This window comes from Sprattus sprattus, assembly GCF_963457725.1.
Source record: "Sprattus sprattus genome assembly, chromosome: 20".
Lineage (NCBI taxonomy): Eukaryota > Metazoa > Chordata > Actinopteri > Clupeiformes > Clupeidae > Sprattus > Sprattus sprattus.
The window spans coordinates 26,987,709-26,997,708 of NC_137918.1; the positions used below are offsets into that span (position 1 = coordinate 26,987,709).

The 10,000-nt window shown below is 46.6% G+C and overlaps 1 protein-coding gene across 1 annotated transcript in view; it reads left to right on the forward strand.

The window, feature by feature from the left end:
- qsox2 (quiescin Q6 sulfhydryl oxidase 2) overlaps nt 1-10,000 on the forward strand; it is a 17,117-nt gene that overhangs the window by 1,203 nt on the left and 5,914 nt on the right. Inside the window, exons 2-8 of the mRNA XM_080859452.1 lie at nt 3,749-3,849; nt 4,027-4,075; nt 4,261-4,366; nt 4,787-4,877; nt 8,348-8,493; nt 9,422-9,565; nt 9,741-9,870. Of these exons, the coding sequence (XP_080715578.1) occupies nt 3,749-3,849; nt 4,027-4,075; nt 4,261-4,366; nt 4,787-4,877; nt 8,348-8,493; nt 9,422-9,565; nt 9,741-9,870 (767 nt within the window). The remainder of the gene's footprint in view (nt 1-3,748; nt 3,850-4,026; nt 4,076-4,260; nt 4,367-4,786; nt 4,878-8,347; nt 8,494-9,421; nt 9,566-9,740; nt 9,871-10,000) is intronic.

The window sequence follows — 10,000 nt, forward strand, 5'->3', positions numbered from 1 at the left end:
TGGCCAAAGCAAGTACCATTCACTCTTCAGCGGGTCCTAAGGTAGCAGTAGACTGTAGAACCGATGTGGCCCGTATCCAGGGTGGTGTGTGTGCCTGTAGAACCGATGTGGCCCGTATCCAGGGTGGTGTGTGTGCCTGTAGAACCGATGTGGCCCGTATCCAGGGTGGTGTGTGTGCCTGTAGAACCGATGTGGCCCGTATCCAGAGTGGGGTGTGTGCCTGTAGAACCGATGTGGCCCGTATCCAGAGTGGGGTGTGTGCTGGAAAAGGGCTCTGCTAGGTTCCGTAGTTTGTTTTAGGGCCTGATGTGTTCTACATAAGCTTCTTTTAGAGCCTGCTCTCCTACCTCAAGATGGCCTCCGTGTGTTTGGAAGAGAGAGGTGGGACATGGATGGAGTCTTTCCAATCCATTCTATTTTACCTCGCAGTCTCAGCATGCTACTGAGGCATTTAGTGAGGGGCAGGGCAGCCTCGTGTGTGTGTGTGTGTGTGTGTGTGTGTGTGTGTGTGTGTGTGTGTGCAGTCTCAGCATGCTACTGAGGCATTTAGTGAGGGGCAGGGCAGCCTCATGTGATCTCCGCTCACGGCTCCAACATCATGTGGAAACAGCCAGTCAACACTTGAGCCTGGAAAAGGGGGGGGGGGGGGGGGGGGGGGCGTGGGTGGTCTTGTATTTAGCTATGGAAAGGTGTGTGTGTGTGTTTGTTGTTGTGTGTGTGTGTGTGTGTGTCAGTCATGATGAGAGTGTTATGTGTGTGTGTGTGCACGTGTACGTGTGTGTGTGTGCGTGCGTGCGTCTGTCTGTGTGTGTGTGTGTGTGCGCGCGTGTGTGTGCGTGTGCGTGCGTGTGCGTGTGTGTGTGTGCGCGCGCGTGTGCGTCTCTGTGTGTCTGTGTGTCTGTGCGTGTGTGCGTGTGTGTGTCTGTGCCACTGAACGGTCTGCCTCTACCTTTGTTGGCACAAGCTGTCGTCCGCCTACCAGCTGTTACCCACACAATGGGGGTCATGGTGTCCATTGTCCCGCCGCGACCCAGGCGTACCACACACCCCCCACACACACACACACACACACACACACACACACACTCTTAGGAGCAGAGCAGCTGGAGGATAGCAGCACATGTTGAGGTGGGCGTGGAGACACACACACACACACACACACACACATACACACACACACACATCCATCCATAGTTAAATACAAGACCCCCCCCCACCCCACTCCTGAGAAGCACTTTCACAGATGCCCCTACATCCCCAGTCTAGTACAAGATTCCCCAGAGACGCATACATAACCCTCACACACACACACACACACACACATGCCAACGCATACATAACCCTCACACACACACACACACACACACATGCCGATGCATTCATAACCCTCACACACACACATGCCGATGCATACATAACCCTCACACACACACACACACACACACACACATGCCGACGCATACATAACCCTCACACACACCTGCCAACGCATACATAACCCTCACACACACACACACACACACACACATGCCGATGCATTCATAACTCTCACACACACATGCCAACGCATACATAACCCTCACACACACACACACACACACACACACATGCCGATGCATTCATAACTCTCACACACACATGCCAACGCATACATAACCCTCACACACACACTCACACACACATGCCGACGCATTCATAACCCTCACACACACATCCAGAGTTGGCTGCCCCCCCCCCCCCCCTCCACAATAGCATTGTCCTGCGAGGAGGAGGCGTGTCTTTCCTGGCTGCATTGTTTGCTTAATTAGTTGTTTTGTGTTAAAGTAAATCCAGTGAGCGGCTGAATAATGCCAGGATTAGCCTGTCCGCCTGTATTATTAGCCTTCTCTCTCTTCTCTTCTCTCTCACCCTTCCTTCTCTCTCTTTTCTCTCTTCCTTCCTTCTCTCTCTTCTCTCTCACCCTTCCTTCTCTCTCTTCTCTCTCTTCTCTCACACCCTTCCTTCTCTCTCTTCTCTCTCACCCTTCCTTCTCTCTCTCTCTTCTCTCTCACCCTTCCTTCTCTCTCTTCTCTCTCTTCCTTCCTTCTCTCTCTTCTCTCGCACCCTTCCTTCTCTCTCTTCTCTCTCACCCTTCCTTCTCTCTCTCTCTTCTCTCTCTTCTCTCTCACCCTTCCTTCTCTCTCTTCTCTCTCACCCTTCCTTCTCTCTCTTCTCTCTCACCCTTCCTTCTCTCTCTTCTCTCTCTTCTCTCTCACCCTTCCTTCTCTCTCTTCTCTCTCTTCTCTCTCACCCTTCCTTCTCTCTCTTCTCTCTCACCCTTCCTTCCTTCTCTCTCTTCTCTCTCACCCTTCCTTCTCTCTCTTCTCTCTCTTCTCTCTCACCCTTCCTTCTCTCTCTTCTCTCTCACCCTTCCTTCCTTCTCTCTCTTCTCTCTCACCCTTCCTTCTCTCTCTTCTCTCTCACCCTTCCTTCTCTCTCTTCTCTCTCTTCTCTCTCACCCTTCCTTCTCTCTCTTCTCTCTCTTCTCTCTCACCCTTCCTTCTCTCTCTTCTCTCTCTTCTCTCTCACCCTTCCTTCTCTCTCTTCTCTCTCACCCTTCCTTCTCTCTCTTCTCTCTCTTCTCTCTCACCCTTCCTTCTCTCTCTTCTCTTCTCTCTCACCCTTCCTTCTCTCATCTCTCTCTTCCTTCCTTCTCTCTCTTCTCTCGCACCCTTCCTTCTCTCTCACCCTTCCTTCTCTCTCTCTCTCTCTTCTCTCTCACCCTTCCTTCTCTCTCTCTCTCTCTCTTCTCTCTCTCTCTTCTCTCGCACCCTTCCTTCTCTCTCTCTCTCTCTTCTCTCTCACCCTTCCTTCTCTCTCTCTCTCTCTTCTCTCTCTCTCTCTTCTCTCGCACCCTTGCGTTGACAAAGTGCGGCTTGAGCTGCCATCTGAGCTGAGTCTGTGACCCTACCACTGCCCAGCCCTGCCCAGCCCAGCGGTGGCAAAGACCCTCAGCTCTCTCTCTGCCTGGCCTCCTCCTGCAGAGGAGTCGTCCCAAACAGCATCAGATTCAAGATGGCCCCAGTGGCAGCAGCAGCAGCCTAACCTAGGCTCTCAGTATTACATTGTCTGTCTGTCTGTCTGTCTGTCTGTCTGTCTGTCTGTCTGTCTGTCTGGAGCTTCTGCCAGTAATACACCCAGTAATGTACTAAATCAAGGTTCTCTCATCTAGACACAGAGGAACTAAATCAAGGTTCTCTCATCTAGACACAGAGGAACTAAATCAAGGTTCTCTCATCTAGACACAGATGAACTAAATCAAGGTTCTCTCATCTAGACACAGAGGAACTAAATCAAGGTTCTCTCATCTAGACACAGAGGAACTAAATCAAGGTTCTCTCATCTAGACACAGATGAACTAAATCAAGGTTCTCTCATCTAGACACAGAGGAACTAAATCAAGGTTCTCTCATCTAGACACGGATGAACTAAATCAAGGTTCTCTCATCTAGACACAGAGGAACTAAATCAAGGTTCTCTCATCTAGACACAGAGGAACTAAATCAAGGTTCTCTCATCTAGACACAGATGAACTAAATCAAGGTTCTCTCATCTAGACACAGAGGAACTAAATCAAGGTTCTCTCATCTAGACACAGATTAACTAAATCAAGGTTCTCTCATCTAGACACAGAGGAACTAAATCAAGGTTCTCTCATCTAGACACAGAGGAACTAAATCAAGGTTCTCTCTCCTCTTCTGTCTTCTAGACTGGGACCAGGCGGTCCGCATCGGAGTGCTGGACTGCGCTCACGAGAAGAACTTTGACGTCTGCAAGGACTTTGAGATCCACTTCTACCCAACCTTTAGGGTGAGTTAAGTGTGTATTTGGGAGTGTGGGTGTTGTTAGTGTGTGTTTGGGAGTGTGTTTGTTGTAAGTGTGTGTTGTTAGTGTGTGTGTTGGAGAGTGTGTGTGTGTTGTTGACTAGTTATTAGTCAGACTGTTGTGTTGTCCTCATGATCTCATCTGATGTGGTTCTCTCATCAGTATTTCAAAGCACATGGCAGCACCAGTGATGTCGGCAAAACGTACAGAGGTAAGAATCCCAGTGAAGTGTGTGTGTGTGTGTGTGTGTGTGTGTGTGTGTGTGTGTGTGTTTGTTTGTTTGTTTGTTTGTTTGTTTGTGTGTGTGACTGACCGTGTGTGTGTGTGTGTGTGTGTGCGTGTGTGTGTGTGTGTGTGTGTGTGTGTTGGACTGACCGTGTGTTTGTTGGGCTGTAGGTCCTGACCGAGAGCTGCAGACTGTGAGGCAGATGATGGTGAACTTCCTGCAGAACCACACGAAGCAGGACTGGCCCTCCCACTGCCCCCCTCTAGAACCTTCCAGGTGAGTCTAGAATGAGAAGAACATCCTTTAGTTCTTGAATGAGAAGAACATCCTTTAGTTCTAGAATGAGAAGAACATCCTTTAATTCTAGAAGGAGAAGAACATCCTTTAGTTCTAGAATGAGAAGAACATCCGTTGGTTCTAGAATGTATATTGTATGTATAATGTATGTAGTGTATTGTAATGTAATAATACTGAAACAGTAAGCATACTACTGTACCACACTCAATAGAGTTTGTGTGAGTGATCTCATCCCCTGAGTGCTTTTCTCGTGTGTGTGTGTGTGTGTGTGTGTGTGTGTGTGTGTGTGTGTGTGTGTGTGTGTGTGTGTGTGTGTGTGTGTGTGTGTGTGTGTGTGTGTGTGTGTGTGTGTGTGTGTGTGTGTGTGTGTGTGTGTGTGTGTGTGTGTGTGTGAATCAGGTCGGAGGACATCCTGGAGCTACTGGGCCAGAAGTCAGAGCAGTACACGGCGGTTATCATAGAGGACGCCGACTCCTATGTGGGGCGAGAGGTAGGAGGAGACTCTCTCATTCAGCTTCAAGGAACGGCAGTGTCCATGACAACAGTGTCCATGACAACAGTGTCCATGCCAAAAGGTTTCCAAGACAAAAGTGTTCATGACAACAGTGTCCATGACAACAGTGTTAATGACAACAGTGTTAAAGACAACAGTGTTAGTGACAACAGTGTTAATGACAACAGTGTTAATGACAACAGTGTTCAAGACAACAGTGTTAACAACAGTGACAAAGACAACAGTGTTGGCGACAACAGTTTCCATGACAACGGTGTTTATGACAACAGTGTCCATGACAACAGTGTTAAAGACAACAGTGTCCATGACAACAATGTTAAAGGTGCATTAAGGATTAATAGCTTTTCGCTAAAGGTATGCTAGCAGCTAAAACTAACGAAATCTCTTGAAATGTGCTGACTTTGACATTATGACAAACTAATTACTCAACGACTGTCCTTACACAGTCAAACATCAATCATGTGCTACACAAGACTAAGCAAGACGGCAAATAAGCTACTTACTAGATCGGCAGAAGGTAATCAAAGTCAGGTCGGCGGGCATCGGCAGGCAAAACTACAGAATGCAGTTATATGCCTATCGACCCTGCTATGCTATTGGCACGGACGCAATTCTCCATGTTAAAAGTCATTGTAGCGCCCCAATTTTTTTAAAGCTGTTATTTTAATTTTTGTTATTTTATTTTACTGCTTATCCTAACCCTAATCCTGAAGCATAATTGTTGCATATTGTGCCTTTAAAGACAACAGTGTCCATGACAACAGTGTTAAAGACAACAGTGTCCATGACAACAGAGTCCATGACAGCAGTGTTAAAGTCAACAGTGTCCATGACAACAGTGTTAAAGACAACAGAGTCCATGACAACAGAGTCCATGACAACAGAGTCCATGACAACAGTGTTAAAGACAACAGTGTCCATGACAACAGTGTCCATGACAACAGTGTTAATGCCAACAGTGTTAATGTCAACAGTGTTTAGACAACAGTGTCCATGACAACAGTGTCCATGACAACAGTGTTAAAAGACAACAATGTTAAAGACAACAGTGTTAATGACAACAGAAATGATCTTTCTTCAGGCAAAATGCCAATAAGCTGATATGGATGTTGGAGTTATATTTATTTATATAGCACATTTAAAAACAGCTCACGCTGTGCTTTACAATTAAATCACAATAAAATAAAATATCAAAACAAATAGAAAACAGAAACAAAACAATAAGATCACAAAAAATAAATTAAAATAATGTAATAAAAATCAAATTGAAAAACAGAAGCAACACACTCAGCTAAGCATCTATATACACATCAAAAGAACAGAAACACTTCTAACAGAAAGCAAATATACAAATGATCAACTGAAATCAAGGGGATCCGGATGCTAAGGAATAAAAGTAGTTTTGAGCCTGGACTTGAAGGAGTCAATAGATGGGGCTGATCTGATCTGCTGGAGAGGGGGATGCTGTTCCACAGTCTACACTGCAAAAATGCTTTTCTAACCTAGTGTTATTACTCTTATATTGAGATGAAAAAATCTAGTTGGTCTTGTTTCTAGCTAAATTGTACTTACCTAGTGCTGTCTTGGTAAGGATATTTTTGCCTATTTCAAGCAAATATTACTTATTTTAAGAAATCTTAACAAGCCAAAAAATCCTGCTTAAAACAAGCAAATTTGGCTGCCAGTGCGTTAAGCAAATGTGGCTTGTTAAGATTTCTTAAAATAAGTAATATTTGCTTGAAATAGGCAAAAATATCCTTACCAAGACAGCACTAGGTAAGTACAATTTAGCTAGAAACAAGACCAACTAGATTTTTTCATCTCAATATAAGAGTAATAACACTAGGTTAGAAAAGCATTTTTGCAGTGTAGGTGCTGCAACAGCAAAAGCGCCTGGATTTCAGTTTAGATTGGGGGACTGCCAGAAGCCCTAAGTTGGATGACCTGAGGGGCCTGGTGGAAGGAATAGGAGGTTAAGAGGTCTGTGATATAAGATGGAGCCTTCCCACTAAGGGCTTTAAAAACAAACGTTTTGGCTAGTTGTAGGCGGGACAGGGAGAAATGGCTATTTCCATTTACAAGGAATTGCAGTAGTCTAGCCGGTCTTTGGGTGACAGGAAAGACTTGATTTTGACAGTGGTGCGGAGTTGGTAGAAGCTGGCTTTGGCTACTGAATAGAGCTGTTTGTCAAATTTAAAACACGAAGTGCAGTGTTGGTCTAAGAAACTTGAATTTCAGGGAGCTTTTCTTGAAATGCACTAGGATTGTGAAGACAGACAATGGGTGTGTGTGTGTGTGTGTGTGTGTGTGTGTGTGTGTGTGTGTGTGTGTGTGTGTGTGTGTGTGTGTGTGTGTGTGTGTGTGTGTGTGTGTGTGTGTGTGTGTGTGTGTGTGTGTGTGTGTGTGTGTGTGTGTGTGTGTGTGTGTGGACACTGAGTGTTTGTCTAGGGTCCAGCAGACTCCCACTGGTATACTGTGGATGTAGAGAAGGCACTCTGGCTCTCTCTCTCTCAGTGGCTGATAAGTGTCACCAGATGCTCTGGCTGTGTGTGTGTGGGGTCATGCTGAGGAAACGTCCACAGATGAGCACGCACACACACACACACACACACACACGAAATATGGAGGCAGGACATGTCCAGTGTAGATATTTTAATTTAGAAATATAGTCTCTTTTATGAATAGCAGTGTTTTATTTAAATGTACAGGTCCATTAATGGGAATGTGGGTTGCAAGTTTGTTTTTCTGCCTGCCAAAGTTTATTTAACAAATGGTTGAGTTATAAATGGATTCAACCAGATGAAGTATGCTAACCACCATATTGTCTTCCATCTGGGTGTATCATTCTAAATGTGTCAGTCACCATGAGGTGTTTGTGTGTGTGTGTGTGTGTGTGTTTCTGTCACCGTGAGGTGTGTCTGTGTGTGTGTGTGTGTGTGTTTCTGTGTGTTTCTGTTATTATGGTGTAACTCTGTTTCCTCTTTGACACGTCTATGATAAAGAAACTAGTCACCGTGAGTGTGTGAGTTTCTGTTTGCATGATGTGTGAGGGGAAACTCTGTTTCATCTTTCATTTCTTTATTATAAATGTATCAGTCCCCATGAGGTGTGTGTGTGTGTGTGTGTGTGTGTGTGTGTGTGTCCAGGTGTTCCTGGACCTGATGCGTTATCAGGGTGTGACTGTTAGACGGGTGCTGTTATAAACGTGTGTGTGTGTGTGTGTTTGTGTGTTCCCCAGGTGATCCTGGACCTGATGCCTTATCAGGGTGTGAGTGTTAGGCGGGTGCTGTTATAAACGTGTGTGTGTGTGTGTGTGTGTGTGTGTGTGTGTGTGTGTGTGTGTGTGTGTGTGTTCCCCAGGTGATCCTGGACCTGATGCCTTATCAGGGTGTGAGTGTTAGGCAGGTGCTGTTATAAACGTGTGTGTGTGTGTGTGTGTTCCCCAGGTGATCCTGGACCTGATGCCTTATCAGGGTGTGAGTGTTAGGCGGGTGCTGAGTTCTGATAAGCTGCTCATGGACAGACTAGGAGTCACAGACGTCCCCGCCACCTACCTCTTCCATCCTAATGGGACTCACGGTCTCATGGACGCGTACGTGCTCTCAGTGTGTGTGTGTGTGTGTGTGTGTGTGTGTGTGTGTGTGTGTGTGTGTGTGTGTGTGTGTGTGTGTGTGTGTGTGTGTGTGTGTGTGTGTGTGTGTGTGTGTGTGTGTGTGTGTGTGTGTGTGTGTGTGTGTGTGTGTGTGTGTGTGTGTGTGTGTGTGTGTGTGTGTGTGTGTGTGTGTGTGTTGAGGGTTAGAGTTTTATTTTTAAATCTGTTGTGTTTGTCTGATTATATGGTTAATTATGTTTCTCTCTCTCTCCATTCCTCTCTCTCTTTCTCCCTATCTCTCTCTCTCTCTCATCCCTCTTTCTCTCTATCCCCCTCTCTCCCTCCCTCTCTCTTTCTCTCTATCCCCCTCTCTCCCTCTTTCTCTCTATCCCCCTCTCTCCCTCCCTCCCTCTCTCTTTCTCTCTATCCCCCTCTCTCCCTCTTTCTCTCTTTCTCTCTATCCCCCTCTCTTCCTCCCTCTCTCTTTCTCTCTATCCCCCTCTCTCCCTCTTTCTCTCTTTCTCTCTATCCCCCTCTCTCCCTCTTTCTCTCTTTCTCTCTATCCCCCTCTCTCCCTCTTTCTCTCTTTCTCTCTATCCCCCTCTCTCCCTCTTTCTCTCTTTCTCTTTATCCCTCTCTCTCCCTCTCTCTCTCTTTCTCTCTATCCCCCTCTCTCCCTCTTTCTCTCTTTCTCTCTATCCCCCTCTCTCCCTCTTTCTCTCTTTCTCTTTATCCCTCTCTCTACCTCTCTCTCTCTTTCTCTCTATCCCCCTCTCTCCCTCTCCCTCTCTCTCTCTCTATCCCCCTCTCTCCCTCTTTCTCTCTATCCCCCTCTCTCTCTCTCTCTCTCTCTCTCTCTCTCTCCATCTCTCTATCCCTCTCTCTCCCTCTCTCTCTCTCTCTCTCTCTCTATCCCTCTCTCTTTCAGTCAGAAAAGGCTGCGCTTCTTCTTCTCCTCCTTCCTGAAGCTCCTCCCTGGGGTCCACAGACTAAACTCCGCCTCCCTGCAGAACCCCGCCCACTCCTCCAACAATGGCCACAAACTCACAGAAGAGTGGAGAGAGTTTGAGAAGTGAGACTAATGAGACTAATGTTATTGGAAGTGTGTGTTTGTGTGTTTGTGTCCTTGTTTGTTTCCGTGTTGTTTCCATGGCGTTTGAGAAGTGAGATGAATTACTTACAGCGTGTGTGTGTGCGTGTGCGTGTGCGTGTGCGTGTGCGTGTGTGTGTGTGTGTGTGTGTTTCAGGTCCAAGGTGTACATGGCTGATCTGGAGTCAGGGCTGCATTACCTGCTGAGGGTGGAGCTGGCCACACACCAGACCCTCGAGGGGGAGGAGCTCAGGACCTTTAAGGACTTTGTCACCGTGGTTGCCAAGGTAACGCCAATCAACTCTGGAGCAACCCCCCCCCCCAGGGGTACGGGAAGTGGTTCAGGGGGTACGCAGGGAGAACATTTGATTCGCGTTTAACATTTTCCAACTCAGCTATAAAGATAGACATGAAATC